The sequence below is a fragment of the Zootoca vivipara genome, chromosome 16, assembly GCF_965207765.1.
Source record: "Zootoca vivipara chromosome 16, rZooViv2.hap1.1, whole genome shotgun sequence".
Lineage (NCBI taxonomy): Eukaryota > Metazoa > Chordata > Lepidosauria > Squamata > Lacertidae > Zootoca > Zootoca vivipara.
In genome coordinates, this window is record NC_142599.1 from 33,638,696 (window position 1) to 33,656,750 (window position 18,055).

Consider the following 18,055-nt stretch of genomic DNA (forward strand, 5'->3'; position numbering starts at 1 on the left):
AAGTGTGTTTACAAGGGACAGGAAAGATGCACTGCCTTCTCTCTCAGAATTTCACCTCTGCTGAGTCATCTGTTGAGATCATTGGATGAATAGAAGCAAGGTTGATTAAGTTGCAAGAGCAGAATTGATTTGAGTTGATTAAGCTGGGTTAATGCGGCAGCCAGACTGGTGACTGGGAGTGGCCGCACCGTTCCTTAAAAGACCTGCATTGGCTCCCAGTACGTTTCTGAGCACAATTCAAAGTGTTGGTGCTGACCTTTAAAGCCCTAAATTGCCTCTGCCCAGTATACTTGAAGGAGCATCTCCACCCCCATCGTCCAGCCTTCTGGCGGTTCCCTCCCTGCGAGAAGTGAAGCTACAGGGAACCAGGCAGAGGGCCTTCTCAGTAATGACACCCTTCCATCAGATGTCAAGGAAATAAACAACTATCTGACTTTTAATGTTTTTAATGTTTGAAGTTTTATTCTGTTTTTAGTGTTCTGTGATGGGCAGGGTATAAATAATAAAATTATTATTATTATTATTATTAACAATGCCCTTTCAAAGGATACCCTCTGAGGTTCTAGAGCAATTCATGGCTTGTCCCTCTGATTTAAGTTGCCAAACACTGATTTCACAAATTTAATATCCTCTGCATAATGCTGGGGGTTGGGCTAGGGGGAGTCACCCAAAATCAGGGCAGGGCTTAAGTAAATGGATAGGAACAGACTTGCAGTGGAATCTGAAAATACAGTAAGTGTTTTTAGCGAGTGATGGGAGGAGCCAGGGCAGAAAGTGGGTGGGACTAGGGGCAAGGCTGGGACAGAATTTGGTAAGCCAGGGGAGGAGCTAGTGTGGAATGTGGGTGGGGCTAAAGTGGAGTCAACAAGGAATCCAGCAAGTGGTGGGAGGACCTAGTGTGGAATGTGGGCGTGGCTAGGGTGGAGTCAAGAGAGTATCCAGCAGGTGATGGGAGGAGCTACTTAGAATGTGGGTGGAGCTAGGGACAGAATCTGACATGCTCAGTGTGGAGCCTAGCAGAATCTCGAGACTACTGGTTTTTCAGATCTCTAATAGGAACCTTGGTATAGTTGTTGGTGCGACAATGACACACTGACTGGAGACTTTCTCCTTTCCTGGCTCCCCCATTCCAAATATCTTACCACCCCATAAGTTTTCAACACAGTGTGTTTTACCAGACACACTTCTAAACCCATCGCAGACACCGACCAAGAAACACCTTCTGCTCTGGTCCATGCAGTAGTCTATTGGGTAGCCTCCCTGAAGCCATCACTGCCATGGGTCTACTGTCTATTTTCTCACTGCGTGGGGGTCAAAACAGGAAGAGAAAGAAGCCACAGGTCCCATGGGTGGTCGAGGACACCCTGAGCCGGTCCGTGGCCCGTAGCGTGGGTGGCTTTGCCGTGGGCATGATCCTTGCCACAGCCTATGGGGCAATGGTCATTTTCGTGCAGGGGTACAACATCTGGTACTGCCTTCTGTCGACCATCACCCTGGCCCTTGGCCTTGGCCTTGGCATGGCCTTCTCACGCAAAGTTCGTGTCACCGTCCTCCTCATGCTGCCGCAGATCTTCTCAAGTAAGTGTGGGGAAACCCAAGACAAGTGAAAATAATGCAGTCCCCAGACAGAATCCACCATTTTGGGAAACGACCCACAGCAAAAGCTGCTATTATTTGGGGGATATTCCTACCCCTAATACTGGTTACTTCAGAGAACAAGGGCTGTAGTCGCTGGGAGAGCATCTGCCTTGCATACACAAGGTCCCAGTTTCGATGCCTGGCATCTCCAGGTAGGCCTGAGAGGAGAGAGCTGCAAACAGCCACACTCCCCACTGCAACGTTTTGTTGAAGCGCCTCACTCAGTGCTGTTGGCAGGGCCTAAGAACTGGCTGGCGACATACAGCTGCGGTTCTGGGGCAGGGGGAGAAAGGCTTCTGTGAGAGGGACCCCCACTCAGCCCCTGACGCTTTTCTATTCCTTCTCCCATCTCTATCGCCCCCTACAGAAGAAGGCAAGACCATGCTGTTGGTCCTGGCATTCGGCTTGGCCATGGAGGGCCCCTTCGCCAACATCATCCGCAACTTCACCCGCTGCGCCGATGCCGTGTCGTGTGGCGCTGAGCTCGCCCTCAACCAGACGGCAGAAATGCTGCAGAGGGCCCGCGAGCCCCTGATCAGTGAGACGACGGGGTTTTGTTGCTGCTGTGCTTGCACCAGCCGTGCACTTTTATTCCTGGCTGGGTTGGAAGTGTATTTTTTTTAAAAGGCAGGGGTTGGAAGATCTCTGTCCACAGGAGTTGAATGTGGCTCTCTAGGCCTCTCTGTCTGGCACTCTGAATTCTCCCCAGGCCACGCCCCTTCTCCCCAGGCCACGCCCCCTCATCACCCCCAGGCCACGCCTCCTCAGAAGCCCAGGCCACGCCTCCTCTCCCCAGGCCATGCTCCCCTCAGCAGCCCAGGCCACACCTCCTCTCCCCAGGCCACGCCCCCTCAGCAGTCCAGCTTCACATCTTCTTTGTGTTTTTTTCTGACATGCTCCCTTGAAGAAGAGGAATGCCTATTGCTTGCCTTACTTGCTCTCCGCAAAGGCAATATTTATCTCCGTGGCCCCACCCACTTTTTGTCTCTGACATCGCCCACCACTAGCATGTGATTCCGCACAAGTTTCCGGAGGAGAGATCTTGCGATCCGCCCTGAAATCTTGTGATGAAGGGCAGTATATAAATCCAATGAATAAACAAATAGCAAAATATAAATCAATCGTAGAATCACAGAATTGTACAGTTGGAAGGGACCCCTGGGGGGGGGGGCACCTGGGCCAACCCCCCTGCAGCGCAGGAATCCTCCCCACAGACATCCCTACGTGGGCTCGAACCACCAACCTTCTGGTTAACAGTCAGACACACAATCAAACAAACAACCCGCAGATGCATCTGGTAAACCCCAAAGCAGGACAGAGTGCGGCAGCAACTCCCACCAAACTGGTACCGGTAATTCAGAGGCACATGAAGGCCTCTGACATTGGAGGCAGAACATCTCTACTGTGTCTGGTAGCCATTGCTAGCCTCTGTGATTTTGCTGAATCCACTTTTAAAGCCATCTAAGCTAGTTGCCATCACTGCCTCCTTTTGGAGCATATCCCTTACGTTTCTGTACTGTGTGGACATCCATTTATCTGTCCCGAATTTCCAAACTTTCATCTCCCTCGGGTGCCCAACGGTGTTGATGAGGCAGCCTATCTGCTTTCTCCACGCCAAGCACCCTCATTAACCATCCTAACAGGAGCTGGTGTAACTTGCCATACGTCAGGAAAATTCCTGACACGTCTTGGTTTTCGGGTGCAAAAACGGCGCCAGGGGGGAATTTTGCTGAATTGGCAAAATGTCAGGGGAAAAGCCGGGTGTATGGCAACATGGTGGAAAAAGCAGTGGAAACAGCTCAAAAAGCTTAGAATCACTATTTTTGGGTTAGGTTTCCCCCCCAAAAAAGCTCCAGAATCTGGCAACCCTATCTAGCAACCCTGGCGCTGTTCTTGGTTCTTAGTAGACACCGACCATAATTAAGGTGGGCTGTCTCTCTCTCCCAACATCATCTGCCTAGATGCGCTACGAAAAATCAAGGACATCGCTCAGAAGGCAAAAGTGGTTGGTGACCGCGTCCGAAAGCTTTTCCGATCTGTCATGGACTCTGTACGGCATGTGGGTGAGCTTGCAGGGGCGCAGAATGGGTTGGGATGGGGGGGGATGCGAGAAGCCAAGGAGATGGACAAAAGGGGTTGCGCCCTATAATAAGAGTTTATTATTTATACCCTGCCCATCTGGCTGGGTTTCCTATGGTGTCACCCGTGGGATTAAAGGAGAAGAGAGCTTTTGGCTAATTCCAACCTATCACAAGGCAGCTAATTTACCCACAGAGACTGTCTGTCATTATTACGATTATCATCCTTATCATCTTTGAATTACTAATCACCTTCCAAACAAATGTACAGGTAATAAAAATTAAATGTAATCATAATAATATGTGTTCGTTTGTTTATATACCAAAAGTGGCTTTGGTAAAAAAGAAAAGAAAAAGCAATCAATAAATTTACCGTAATAATAATAATAATGAATGCATCTATAACTCAAAGCGACCTATGGTATATAAACAAACAAACAAACAAACACATCCATTAAAGCTGGCACAAAAGAAGAGAAAAACCTAAACCACGATCCACTTTCCAGTAGGCAGGAATAAAACATCCCACCCAGTTAATGAGGCCACAGATTACTATTATTTACTAATTAGCCGCCCTTCACCCTAAGGTATGATTTACAACATTAAAACAAAATATTAAAAACGATTTAAAACAGCCTACAAGTTACAAGCTAAAGGCCTGGTGAAAGAGGATTGTTTTTTCCCCAGGGCCTAAGATGGTGTCAGGCGGGTCTCTCTGGGGAGAGCTTTCCACAAGCAGAATTAAAAACAGACAAGCAAAGTGCACACTTGTGGAAAAGACCCATTCATCCGGCTGGAAAAACCTGTCAGAACAAAAATATATTCAGTTGTTTCCAGGAAGTGCAGCTAATGGGGTGCCTATCATATCTGGACAGGGATACTGTTCCACAGAACAGGTATAGGCCCCCTAAAAGCCCTGCTCTGAGAGAGTGGATTTCTGAAATCTTTGAGATTTTTAGGAGAGATCCTGCCGCAGACCACAGTGATCTCCTGGATGATGTATAAGGGGTAAGGCTGTCTCTCAAGTAACCTGCTTCCTGAGCTGGAGAAGGACATATTATACCTTGAACTTGGCCCAGCAGAAGACTCGCCGCGAGTTCAAATCCTGCCCGCAGGGTGTTACTGGCCGGCAGCCACAAGCCCCCCCAAGTAGCCTAGCTGCTGCGCTCTGCACGTGCTTCCGACAGGCAAATTCACGCCTTTCTCTTCTGTCCCTTCCTTCCGAGCAGCTCACTGCCTGCGCAACGTGTGGTACTTCCTCCTCAACTTGGGCGAGGTCTGCAACGAGGAGATGGGCACCCCCTACCGGAAGTGCGCCCGTCTCTTTGACGACGCCAAGGACACGTGTGAGCGGGCCATCCCCTTCCTCTACTTCCTCTGCTCCGTCGTCCTGCTCTTCAAGTACCTCTGCGGCCTGGCTAATAGTGAGCATGAACTTTGACCCCTTGACCCTCCTGTCGCCCCTCCAATGGCTGCACTTGACCTCTGACACTAGGGCAGCGGTCAGTGGGATTCTGTTGTCTCCAGCCCTTCATCCCCATACCTCTGACCCTTAGCGTGACCCCTGACCTCTCGTCAATCTAGCCACTGCTTACTGTGACCTCTGACCTCTTGCTAGGCTAATCGCTGTTTAGCATGACCTATGGCCTCTCATTAACCTAGTCCTTGCCCAGTGTGACTCCTGACCTCTGACCCCTGGTTCACTTAGTTTCTGATTAGCATGACCCCTGACCTATGACCTCTTCCGACTTTTCACTGCTTGGCATGACTCCACGTTAGTCTAGTCACTGTTTGTGACCTAGCCAGCACAAACTATGCTTATTCATGATAGACACGGCATAGCTCCTCTAGCTCCTACAAGCCTGGTCACTATTTAGGATGACCCCTGACCTCTGGCCCCTGGGCAGCTTTGTTTCTGCCTACTGTGACCCCTGGCCTTAATCACAGTCCATGAACTGGCCTCTGAGCCCTTCGTCCACCTGCTTAACGCTATCTTTGACCTCTCATGAGCCCTGCTTTGTGTAACCTCTGACCTCTGACCCCTTCGTCATGCTAGTGTGAGCCTTGACCTCTGGTGTCTGTGGCAAATAGCTAGCATGACTCTGGTGCTTCTTCACAAACTCTGCATGGCCCCAACCTCAAACACCGCCGGAGCTCAGCCCTGGAGTCCGACCAGGCCAGACAGAGATGGAATCTAGACACATTTTTAAAAATGCTGTAAAAATGCTTTAAAAAAAAGTTTAAATATATATATTGAATTTGCCAATAGCTCACCATCACCATCTATTGTCACATTTGTATAATGCACTTAAAACGTTATGTTTGCAACTGTATAGCTGAATCCAGAGAGATTTGCAGAAATCAGCCATTTAATAATATATTGTTGGGAGCTATTGGGGCGGGGGAGACTGGTGTGTTATGGTTGTGTTATGTGCTGGCAAGATATATGGTAGCTGCTGTTCATTAGCTTTTCAGACCCCGATTAACTGACAAGAGAAGGGATCGTAATACCAGCGTACCTTAGAGGACTGTTGCATGTGGGCGAATGAGATAATGTGTTGAACTTGCTTTGACCTCACCGAATCACTATATTATTGCTTAGGAGTAGCAGTACTGCTGTGGTTGAGACCAGCCAATGAATGAGTGTGCGGCTGGGAGCTAGACCACCTTGCCCTGCCCTCCTAATGGTCTTGTCTTTTCCTCCCACAGTCCTCCTGGTCTTCTGCATAATCCCACAGTACATAGCACCGTTCCTGCGCCGCAAGGTTGTTGAGCGTGAGTGTGAAGAAAGCTTGGGGGATAAAGCACCTGTCTAGCTCAGGTGGGCCTGAACTGGTGTCTGATCCAGCAGGGCCTTCCCTGAGTTTTTAAGTGGACACCTTTACTTATACAGTACATAGCATCTGATACCGCAAAAGGCTTCCAGAGCAGCCTACATACAATCAAAGCAAGGCAATCCCTACTCCTAAGCTTGCAATCTTTTTTTTTAAAGACACATAAGGTAAAAGGCACAGGGAGGGCAAAGGAAAACTAAACCCAAAACTCAGACCAGGCATAGGCATAGGCAAACTCGGCCCTCCAGATGTTTTGAAACTACAATTCCCATCATCCCTGCGCACCATGAAACAATTGGATGCATAAAAACTGACTCCTTTTGGAATAAAAATTGCCCAGACCTATGAATATGATTTAAAGCTTTACTGACCATGACTCCTTCAAAACAGGTACAAAAACGATCAATGACACACCCAGAAAGTAGTATGAAGCATATGCATATTCAAGCAGAGGTTCTTCTTCTTAAATATATAATATAATTACGATCAGAGCCAAAATCTCTGCCATAGCTGCATCCAGCATAAGGTTATTTGCTGCTGGAGAAACATCATTACCACATCCGTTGCTCCCTGTGGCTTCCAGAGAAAGACTAACAGGCAGCTCCCTTCAGAGATTTGCAGTCAAATACCCCTCACATGATCTAAGGTTAAACACTCACGATACAGCTATCAGAGAACACCAGCAGTTAATTATCAACCTGTTAGAGCTCAGGAAGCTCAAGTGGAATATTCCAACAGTAAACCCTTCGCAATATACATACAGGCATTCTCAATCTCACTGTGCTATTAAACAATTATACTTAACAGTCTTGTGGCGCTGTGAGTCACCAAAACGTGACCTTTTAACAAAGCGATTCAAGCCCCCGCTAGAGTTGTAGTATAGACGTAGCCACCCTTGTTCTCACACCCTCCCATCTCCCCCAATATGCACCAGCGATTGTGGATGTGCTGAACCGCGTGCGACAGGAGTTTGAGTTCAACATCACAGCTGTGCACCACTACGATGTGACCGTCAATGCCAGCAAGAGCCTGTCCCAAGTCGCCTTTGACATCATGGAGGACGTCTCCAGGCGCCTGCAGCCTGCGAAGGAGGCTGTGGGGCTTTTTGGCTATATGTCTACCTTGGTCATTCTTTACCTCTACGTCAAGTGAGTCACAGCAAGGAGGCCAAGAAGAGTGAGGAGCTTCTTTGCCATTCCTAAGACAGGGCTAAGGACTGTCCAGCGGTGGTGGACTACACCTCCCATCATCCCTCACCATTGGTCTTACTAGCTGGGGCTGATGGGAGATGGAGTCCAACACATACCTGCCAAGTTCCTATCTGAGAAATAAGGGACTGGACCGGAAGTAGCAGACCAGAAGTAGCGCTGCCGCCATTTTGGAACTGGGCGGAGCATGCTCAGAAGCGATTTTTGATGCTTCTTTGCCCAGTTCCAAAATGGCCGCCACGCCATAAGTCGCACTGCAGCCATTTTGGAACTGGGCAGAGCTGCATCAAAAGTCGCTTCTGAGCATGCTCTGCCCAGTTCCAAAATGGCCGCTGCGCCAGAATAAACCGGGGGGGGGGGAATCCATTTTTTCAGCTGGGAACAGCTGGAAAAACGGGGGTTTCCCGGGGAATACGGGAGACTTGGCAGCTATGGTCCAACAACCTCCGGAGGATCACCTCTATAAGTTCCATTTGGCTAAACACCACTGTTAAGTTCAATTTGATATGTGATCCCTGATTGGTTGGGAGGACATTTAGACCAGGCGCTGGAAACTGCAGGAGAACAGTGCTTTTTATGCTTGGGTCCCACTGTGAGAGCAGGGTGTTGGGCTTGATGGGCCATTTGCCTGATCCAGCAGGGATCTGCTTATACTTGCGGAGCTAACCTATCAGCCTTTCTCCTGTGAAAGCGACATGGAAATGTCAGCTGCTTGGCTTCAACAGGGCTCTGCTTTACCGGAAGCATTATTTGCACGAGGACAGTTTTGACAACATCTTCATCACCAAGCCATTCCTGGAGATGGACGCAATGCGGAGGAAGAACAAGAAGCCCACTGTCCTGCCATTGTCTGCGAAGGAGTGTACCAAGTACATCCGCCCAAGTAAGGCAGCAACTCTAGAAAGACCCAGCCTGGATGTTCTGGTCTCTGGAGATTATTTACTAAAATGAGAGGCGTTGGGTGGAAACATGAATATGTAGGGTGCAGGGAACCGGGCAGAGGGCCTTCTCGGTAGTGGCGCCTTCCCTGTGGAACGCCCTCCCATCAGATAAATAGGAGAACCACATAACTTTTAGAAGACATCTGAAGGCCGCCCTGTATTGGGAAGTTTTTAATGTTTAATAATAATAATAATAATAATAATAATAATAATAATAATAATAATAATAATAATATATTTATACCCCGCCCATCTGGCCGAGTTCCCCCAGCCACTCTGGGCGGCTTCCAACAAAATATTAAAATACAGAAATCCATCAAACATTAAAAGCTTCCCTAAACAGGGCTGCCTTGAGATGCCTTCTAAAGGTCTGGTAGTTGTTTTTCTCTTTGACCTCTGGTGGGAGGGCATTCCACAGGGTGGGTGCCACTACCGAGAAGGCCTTCTGCCTGGTTCCCTGTAACTTGGCTTCTCGTAGCGAGGGAACCGCCAGAAGGCCCTCGGCGCTGGACCTCAGTGTCCGGGCAGAACGATGGGGGAGGAGATGCTCCTTCAGGTATACTGGACCGAGGCTGTTTAGGGCTTTAAAGGTCAGCACCAACACTTTGAATTGTGCTCGGAAACGTACTGGGAGCCAATGTAGGTCTTTCAGGACCGGTGTTATATGGTCTCGGCGGCCGCTCCCAGTCACCAGTCTAGCTGCCGCATTCTGGGTTAGTTGTAGTTTCCGGGTCACCTTCAAAGGTAGCCCCACGTAGAGCGCATTGCAGTAGTCCAAGCGAGAGATAACTAGAGCATGCACCACATTTCATTACGTTTTATATGTGTTGGAAGCCACCCAGAGTGGCTGGGGCAACTGAACCGGATGGGCAGGGTATAAATAATAATAATAATAATAATAATAATAATAATAATAATAATAATAATAATATTGCATTACACGCCAAGAGGCCTGTCTGCACTGTACATTTAAAGCAGTACCAAACAACATGGCTCCGCCCCCCCCAAGAATCATGGGAAATGTAGTGTGTTAAGGGTGCTACACACAATGGCAATTTCCAAAGTTTAGCTCAGTGAGGGGAATTGGGAGGTCTCCTAATCATTCTCAGCACCCCAGACAGACTACAGCTCCCACAATTCTTTGGGGGAAAGGATGGTGGTTTAAAGGGGCACCGTAGCGCTTTAAATGGTGTGAATGTGGCCTGAGAGAGAGGCAGATTTCCCCTCACCCTGTGCCCTCCCAGCTGCTATTGCTTCTTCCTCTGCAGCCTCGCTCATATTGCCCCGCAAAGAGCAACTCCGCTACACGCTGGCCATTGTCTCCCTCTTCCGCCAACTGATTCTTGCTGTCCTGCTGATCATTGCTGACTTTTCGGTCTTCTGGCTGTTGGACTTGGTGCGGTATCTGCTGCATGGAGAAATTGTTGCAAGAGGTAACACAACTGGTGGGGTGGTGGCCAATTGTGCAGCCCACCCGCCCCGCCAAAAGAGTACAAGGGTGGACCTGTTTTTGCACTAATTATGGGTGGAGATTCAGGGATTCAGATTCAGACATAACGGCTCCCGTTCAGATCAGGGCCTGAGCCGTGTCTCCCCGCAGCCCCTGTGACGTTGAGCGTCAGTGTCAACGGGACGGGCTACACCGGCGAGATGTACCGCGACATGGTCTCGGCCTTCGAGGTCCTGCAGCGGGGCAACGTCAGCGTCCTGTCCCGGAAATGTCGCCTGCGCCCGTCGGAGCCCGATTACGACGGCTACATCGTCATTGGTAACTGGGGGTGGGCTGGGAAAGGCTTCCTCCCCAGTGGTGGCTGCCTTTGGGGACTGGTAGGACTGGAGGTCCAACAGTAGGTGGAGCCAGAGCAGAGATAACGAATGCTAGCTTTGTCCCCATCTTCTTCCTGGAAGTGCCATCCCATTAGATGCTCCCAGGGAGCCTATCAGATGGGCAGGACACGAATAGCCCCCTCCTGCTTCCGTTCCTGCCTCTGTCCTGTAGAGCAATGGTTTTCAACCAGTGTGCCGTGGCACCCTGGGGTGCCTTGAATTATGGTCAGGGGTGCCGTGGGCAACACTGGCCTCGGACCCTCTTTCTTTCCTTCCCTCCCTCCTCTGATGCCCTCTTGCGTCTCTGCCTCCCAAAGGCTTGCACAGCTGTTTGTTGCAAGCGAATGGCGCCTCTGGGGCTGGCTAGGGGGTGCTTCCCAAGCCCCTGTGGGGCAGTGTGAGGAGGCACCTTTATTTGGGGTGGGGAGGTAGCTCAGAAACCAGGGGCAGTGGCTGTGGCTGCCCAAAGGACTCCCAAGCAGAGGGGAGAAGAGAGGAGGCCGAGGGGACACTTCACAAGGGAGGGTATTTGAAAAAGGGTGAGAGGCTGCCAGCTCTGCAGGCAAGGGGGGACAAAACAGGGCTCCCGAGCCCCCACAGCGGTGCCGCAGAAAGAATGTAGTTGGTCAAGGGAGCCATGGACCCCAAAAGGTTGAGATCCTCTGCTGTAGCGTGGCATGGGGAGGCCAGCAGTAGGTGGCAGCAGCGACAGTGACAGGCAGAGCCACTCCATAATAATAATAATAATAATAATAATAATAATAATAATAATAATAATAATTTATTATTTATACCCCTCCCATCTGGCTGGGTTACCCCAGCCACTCTGGGCAGCTTCCAACAAAATATTAAAATACAATGGCCTGTTAAACATTAAAAGCTTCCCTAAACAGGGCTGCCTTCAGATGTCTTCTAAAAGCCTGGCAGATGTTTTTCTCTTTGACATCTGATGGGAGGGTGTTGTACAGGGTCGGTGCCACTACCGAGAAGGCCCTCTGCCTGGTTCCCTGTAACTTGGCTTCTCGCAGCGAGGGAACTGCCAGAAGGCCCTCGGCGCTGGACCTCCGTGTCCGGGCAGAACTCCAGGACTGGTTGTGGGAGGTTGTGGGCTGGAGCAACCTTCACGAACCTGGCACCCTCAAGATGTTTTGGACCACATTTCCCATCGGCCCCAGGCAGCCGGGCCATTGTGGACTACAACTCCCATCAGTCAATAGCCACGGTGCTCAGGGACGATGGGGAGTTGTAGTTCAAAACGTCTGGAGGGTGCCAGGTTGGTGAAAGGCGGACTTGAAAGGTCCCTATGGGATTGTGGCCACAAGTCTACCTGTAAGGTAGAACTTGGCCACCAGCATCAGGGAAGAAACTAGATGGGGGGGGATACAGATGTCTAAGCCGTATCACTCAGAAGAAAGCGCACCAGAACTTCATATCAGTGACAAAGTACATTAGCTGGAGGAGAGGAAGATTCCCTGGACTGCTGAACTGCTCTGGTCCATGGACTCTCCCATTAAAAGCGCGAAGCTCTGCACCAGCCTCTTGTGGCTGCTTCTGGAATTGCAGGGTGCATGAAATGTTCCGCAAGGGTACAACAGGGGTGTTAGGGGAGCAGGAGTTGCATCGTGCTCCTTCTAGGCTAGTTTGTCCACCTTGGGTCCCCACCTTGCACCCACCTGTCACCTGTGGCTCTTAGAAGCTGCGTCAGCGTGTGACAGCAACCACACTCCGGGAAACATATTTGACTGGCCGGCTAAACCAAGTGAGGGGAGCCGATGGGTCACAAACCCTCGGTGAATTTGGGAATGCCCCTGCGTGCAAAGACAGGCTCTGAAGGATTGAGTGGGCAAGTCCAAGAGTGGGCCCGACAGTCAAGAAGGTGATTTCTGCACCTGCTTTAGAGGGAGGTGAGGGGCAGGTGGGGCTCATATCCCTTGGGAGGCAGAAAACCTGGGAGAAGGAAAGCTCTGATCCCAAACCTCTGCTGCCTTGTGGGATATCTCCGGGGGAAGAAAAGGCTCAGGGACAAACCCTGCACAAATCTGGAGTGGTGTCCCTGAGATGGTTGGGTGGTGCCTTGTAAGCCTCCTTCCGGCAAGCTGGTTTAACAAACTACAGTTCCCAGGATTCTCCGTGTGATATCAGAGTGTGGGGCAGTGGTTAGAGCAGGCATCCCCAAACTTATTAGCTAGGGATCATGGGAGTTGTAGGCCAAAACATCTGGAGGGCCGCAGTTTGGGGATGCCTGGGTTAGAGTGTCGGGCTAGGACGGGGGGGGGGGGGGAGAGAGAGACCAGGGTTCAAATCCCTACTTGGCCATGAAGCTCACTGGAGGACCTTGGGGCAGTCGCTGCCTCTTGGCCTAACCTGCCTGCCTTGTTGTGGGGATTAACTGAATTGAACCATGCACGCCACATCAAGTTCCGGGGGGGGGGGGGAGAGGATGGATATAAATGCCCCAAATAAGTAGATAAAGTAAGTGGTGTGACCCGGCAGTTGCTCCTTCAAACCTCTCACTCACCCATCTCCCAGGTCTCATGTACGGCGTCTGTTTCTTCATCGCCATCTTCGGCACTTACATACAGCGCCTGCGGCGGGCGGTGTGTGCTTGGTACTATCCCTCCCGTGAACAGGTGAGTGACTCTACACACACACACACACGTCCTTTGATCGGGGAGGAATTTAGCTTTAGGTGGGCTAATAAGCCAAAGATGTATGGAGTGGGAGGAGTTTGTTTCTCTTCCCTTTCCTCTGCAATCGATAACTTTGGCTTCGAATTACAAGAAAGGAGATTCCGACTAAACATCAGGAAGCACTTTCTGACAGCAAGAGCTGCTCAGCAGTGGAAAGGTCTCCCTCGAGAGGTGGTGGGGTCTCCTTCCTTGAAGGTTTTTGGTGTGTGTTTTTTTAAAGCAGAAGTTGGATGACCATCCGTTGTGGATGCTTTAGTTGAAATTCCTGCATTTGAGGGGTTACACTAGATGGGGGTCCCTTGCAACTCTACGATTCTAACCACAGCACCACCTTGAGCCACCTGTCCACCTCAACTCCTGCTTTTTTCTGCATGCGGCCTTCACCCCAACTAATTCCCTGGGCGCCTGGTCTCCTGCTCAACCCAGTGACCTTATTTCCCCGCAACGATTCTCTAGGAGCGCACCTGTTACCTCTACAACACCATCCTGACACGAAGGACGGGGCTGGCCCAAGCCGTGCTAAAGGCCGTGAGGAATCGCTCAGCAGATGGGGGACACACCAACATTTTGCTGGTCCTCGCAGCTAAGTAAGCCCCCAAACCCTTTCCCCACAATGGAAGGAAAGAGTTGTAGTCTATGATGGTCGTGCCAGCAGGGGCTGATGGGACTTGTAGTCAAAAACATTGGACACACAATTCTGTTGTCGTCGTTGTCAGAAATGCTTTCCATCCGATATCCTTTTCCTTCTGGCCAGAGCACAGGAAATACAACCTATCCATCATCCTACATTTGAGAAATATATTTTCAGGACACACTTTGGTTGTGATTCTGATTTGTTTCACGCTGATTTTAATGCTTTATTTTATACTGGTGTAACCTGCCCAGGGACCTTCTGGTGAAGGGCAGGTTGTAATAATAGGGTTGAGGAACCTGCAGACAGTTGTGGCTGATGCCCTGGGATCTTTGGATAAGGGTGGTATATAAATCAAAACGACGACGTTGCACCTGCACAGAGATAAAAGCAGAGACTGATGGTGCTTTTGCAGAATCTTGACATGCAGTGTGTTGTGTCTCCGTTTGTGTGTGTGAGAGAGAAATAGACATCCCCCATGGGTCTCCTCCGCAGGTCTCGACTGTGCTCGTGGCTGGTCAAGAAACTGGGCGTGCACGAGTCCTACTGCATGGGCTGCGGGAAGATCCGCAAGGACACGGACAGCGAGGACTTTGTCACCTGCAGTACGCAGGGATGCCGAGGTTGGAAGCCGGGGCAGGGAGAGGGAGGCTGTGGGGCAAAGGCGAGGCCCAGAAAGGCTGTAAAAGGCGGGTGGAGTCGATAATATTCTGCAGGATGTAGTTACTGGCCGCTGCCGCAGGAGTAGGCAGCCTCAGGCCCAGAGGGCTAATGCAGCCTTCCAAACCTCTCTATCTGGAGCGTTCCCCAGGCCACAGCCTTCACCAAGCCTGCTCCCGACCCTGCTTGCATGTTCTTGCCTGGCCAGACTGTGTCCTTGAATTCTGATCCTGTTTCTCACTTGTTTGGACGGAGACTAGAGCGCCGGGCGGGGTGCGTGGCAGTGAGGGTAGGAACTAGCTTGCTGTAACAGGTTAAACTTATACCCTTTGCTCTGTCCATTTTTACTTAAGTATTTTTATTTATTCATGTGATTTTGGCGGTTGGGGGTGGGGGGCAGCGAGCTATGCCCATGTCTTGAGCTGAAAAAGTTTCCGTATGTACCCTTGGGATTGTCCCCCAGGAAATCTGTACGGCAGTGGTGGGAGAGCACAGTCCAGGAGGCAAATGCGGCCCTCCAAGCCTGTCTGTCTGGCCCTCAGGACTCTCCCCCAGGCCACACCCCCATCACTGGCCACACCCCTTCTCTCCAGGCCACACCCCTCACTGGCCTTGCCTTCACACCCTGATCTTTCCTGGATAAGAGGAGTGTGTGGAAAGTGAACCACCTTATATTGCTCCTCTCACTCTGCCATTGCTCTTCCTATCTTTGTCTCTGCCCCCGCCCACTCAGAGGGTTGATAAAGGTATCCCAGCCTAGCTCGCCTTACGCCCCGTGACTCTCCCCATCCCGTCTCCGCAGGTATCTACTGTCCGGACTGCTACAAACTCCTGGACAACATGTGCTCCATCTGCATGGCACCCTTAACCTACCAGGGAGACATGGACGAGGAGGTGTGAGTGATAAACTTCATGTTTCCATTGCCCTCACTTAGTAAATCATGTCAGCCTCTCTAGGAGCTAATTCTGCAGCGCCTCTCCTGCCGCACCCATGCATGCACGCAAAGAAGTGATGAAATGATTTAGAGCTTACACGTCGTTGGCGCTGAAACCATGGCAAAGGAACTGTGGCGTAGTGGTTAGAGCACTGGGGTAGGTCCTGGCAGTGGAGTAGTGGGGGGGGGCAGTGGGGCTGTTGCCCTGGGTGCAAAATGGGGGGGGGATTTCAAAAGAAAAAGAACCATATTGAGGGGGTTTTTTAAAAAAAAATCAAGCAGTGTAAAATTTTCATGAAACTAATAATAACAATAAAATAAACGGCCTCTACTGCTCCTGTCCCCTCCCCAGCTTCCTTCTCCCTGCTGAGAAGACCCTTCTCCGCCACCATTGCTGCTGCCGTCCGGCCCTGACAGGAACCATGGGTTATGGGGCGCAATACTTGCCTTGCCCCAGGTACTGGCAACCCATCGCTACACTATTGGGACCTGGGAGACCAGGGTTCAAATCCCCACTCTGCCAGGATGTTTCCTGGGTGACCCTGGGCCAGTCACCGCTTCTCAGCCTAACCTACCTCGTAGAATTGTGGAATCGCAGAGTTGGAAGGGACCACGAGGGTCATCTAGTCCAACCCCCTGCAATACAGGAATCTTTCGTCCAGCGTGGGGCTCGAACCCCACAATTCTGAGGTTGTGAGTCTCATGCTCTACCGACTGAGCTTCTGGGGAGTGTATGCCACCTTGAGCGCCCCCTCATTTTTACATATGGATGTAAAAATAAGTGATAATTTTTTAAAAAAAAAACCAAAACCAAAAAAATCATAGAAAGTCACCTCACACCCAGTGAGACCGCTGGTCCCTCTTGGCCAGTCTTGAGACTGGCAGCAGCTCTCGAGACTTTGAGGCAGTGTGCCTCCCCCTGTCCTACCCAGAGATGCATGCAGAGCAGGTGCTCCACTCACTAAGCCACACAGCCCTTCTCTTTCATCCAGGGATTCCAGCGACGAAGAGGCCATGGCTCTGTGGACCAAGGCAGTGCAGTCGCTCAGCGGGTCGCCAGACAAGGAACGGCAGAAGCAGCGGCGACTGCTGAGGGCACGGATCGAGCGGGCCGTGAAAGGGCGCGGGGGCTGCCGCCGGTTACCCCCTGAACTGGCCAAGAAGATCCTGGAGCAGCTGAAGGAGCAGGAAGGGAGCAGCAGCAGCAGCAGCAGCAGCGAAGACGACGACGACACATCTAGCAGCTCTGAGGAAGACGGCTCCTCGGGGTCGACATCCAGGTGAGGGCAAGGCATCGTGGGAAAGTGCCTTATTATCCCAGGAGTCACACCATTGGGGCCATCTAGCTCAATACTGTCTACACTGACTGCCAGCAGTTCTTTCGCAGCCCACTGGGAGGGCTGGCACCTAGGAGCTCCCAGGAGCTGGAGCTCTGGGGCCTTGTCTCTAGAAATAAAACAAAGATGCCAGTCCTCAGGGTTCTGGGCTGGTCAAAACAGTAACACAGGAAAGCTGCAATCTGTGCCCCGCACCGGCAAGCAGGGGCTTTTCAGGGGTTCAGATAGGGAGTCTATCCTAGCCTGGCCTGGAGATGCCAGGGAATGAACCCAAAGCAGAGGCCCCCCCCCATTAAGAGCCGCCGTTGTTCATCCCAAACACTGTTTTGTGCCATTGGCAGTTGTGGGACAGACAGGCAGTCAACCGGCAGCACTGTGGCCCAGCCACAAAGGGGCGTGCCAAAGCCACAACTGCGCCTGTTGAATTCCTGCCTGCCGGACAGCTCATGACAGCAGAGAATACACCAGGGAAGGGGAAATTCGGCTCTTCCAGGTGTTGTTGGATGCCATGGGGGAAGTCGTGTGCATAGTTGTAGCAACCTCTGAGCATCTGGAATGCTCCACCCAATGTGCCTCTGGTTCTGCCCCCCACATGCCCCCCACAGAAGGTGGTGTGGGAAGCAAACCTTGACCTTACAGAGGGTTTTTTTTTTATAAAAAAAAACCCCTCATCAAGCCTGAATCATTTCTTAAAATTATTCTGCCGAGATCGTCTCATTTTTAAGACGTCCCTTTGCAAGCAGCTTCAAGCACCTCGGGCGAGCGGGAAAAGTGAGGCTATGAAACCATTTAAAATTAAATGAGATTTCCTATATCACCCACCCCTTTCTCCCCCCTCCCCCCACTTCCAGCAGCCTCGATTTCAGCTACCAGAAGGAAGTGGAGACCAGCAGCGGTGAGGAGCTGGAGGAGGTGAAAAGTGAAAAGAGGTCTGGCCCAAAAAAGTAGGGAGGGAGGCAGAGAACGAGGTTCTGTCACCTCCCATAAAGAGAGGAAGTATGTATGGCAATAAATTAGGTATCAGTGCCTTCTATTTTCAATATACAGCCAGGGCATGCTGGTCCTTAAGCAGTCAGAATTGCACCATCCACCCGCAAGCAGGAGGGAATCTTGGTTTGCCAAAATGTCACACACATCCTGAGAGGTATTTAGGAAAAGCCTAAGGGACATGGTATGGGATGCAGGTGGCGCTGTGGGTTAAACCACAGAGCCTAGGGCTTGCCGATCAGAAGGTCGGCGGTTCGAATCCCCGAGACGGGGTGAGCTCCCATTGCTC

General features: G+C 50.9%; 1 protein-coding gene across 1 annotated transcript; it reads left to right on the forward strand.

Annotated features, from left to right (window-relative positions):
• Positions 1-1,277: 1,277 nt before the first annotated feature.
• Positions 1,278-17,727, forward strand: DCST2 (DC-STAMP domain containing 2). Its single transcript, XM_035098882.2, has 15 exons — positions 1,278-1,578; positions 2,006-2,176; positions 3,600-3,701; positions 4,946-5,140; positions 6,426-6,491; positions 7,485-7,698; positions 8,484-8,641; positions 9,968-10,132; positions 10,300-10,467; positions 13,056-13,156; positions 13,673-13,803; positions 14,343-14,470; positions 15,310-15,403; positions 16,435-16,722; positions 17,631-17,727. The coding sequence occupies exons 1-15, from the start codon at positions 1,278-1,280 to the stop codon at positions 17,725-17,727; spliced, it is 2,379 nt and encodes a 792-aa protein (XP_034954773.2).
• The last annotated feature ends 328 nt before the right edge of the window (positions 17,728-18,055 follow it).

Bases quoted from the DNA above. Each gene is read 5' to 3' on its own strand.
- DCST2 (XM_035098882.2), top strand. From the start codon at position 1,278: ATGGGTCTACTGTCTATTTTCTCACTGCGTGGGGGTCAAAACAGGAAG. The intron at 10,133-10,299 runs GTAACACAACTG...GTCTCCCCGCAG, and splicing joins TGGAGAAATTGTTGCAAGAG to CCCCTGTGACGTTGAGCGTC. The intron at 14,471-15,309 runs GTTGGAAGCCGG...CCGTCTCCGCAG, and splicing joins CAGTACGCAGGGATGCCGAG to GTATCTACTGTCCGGACTGC.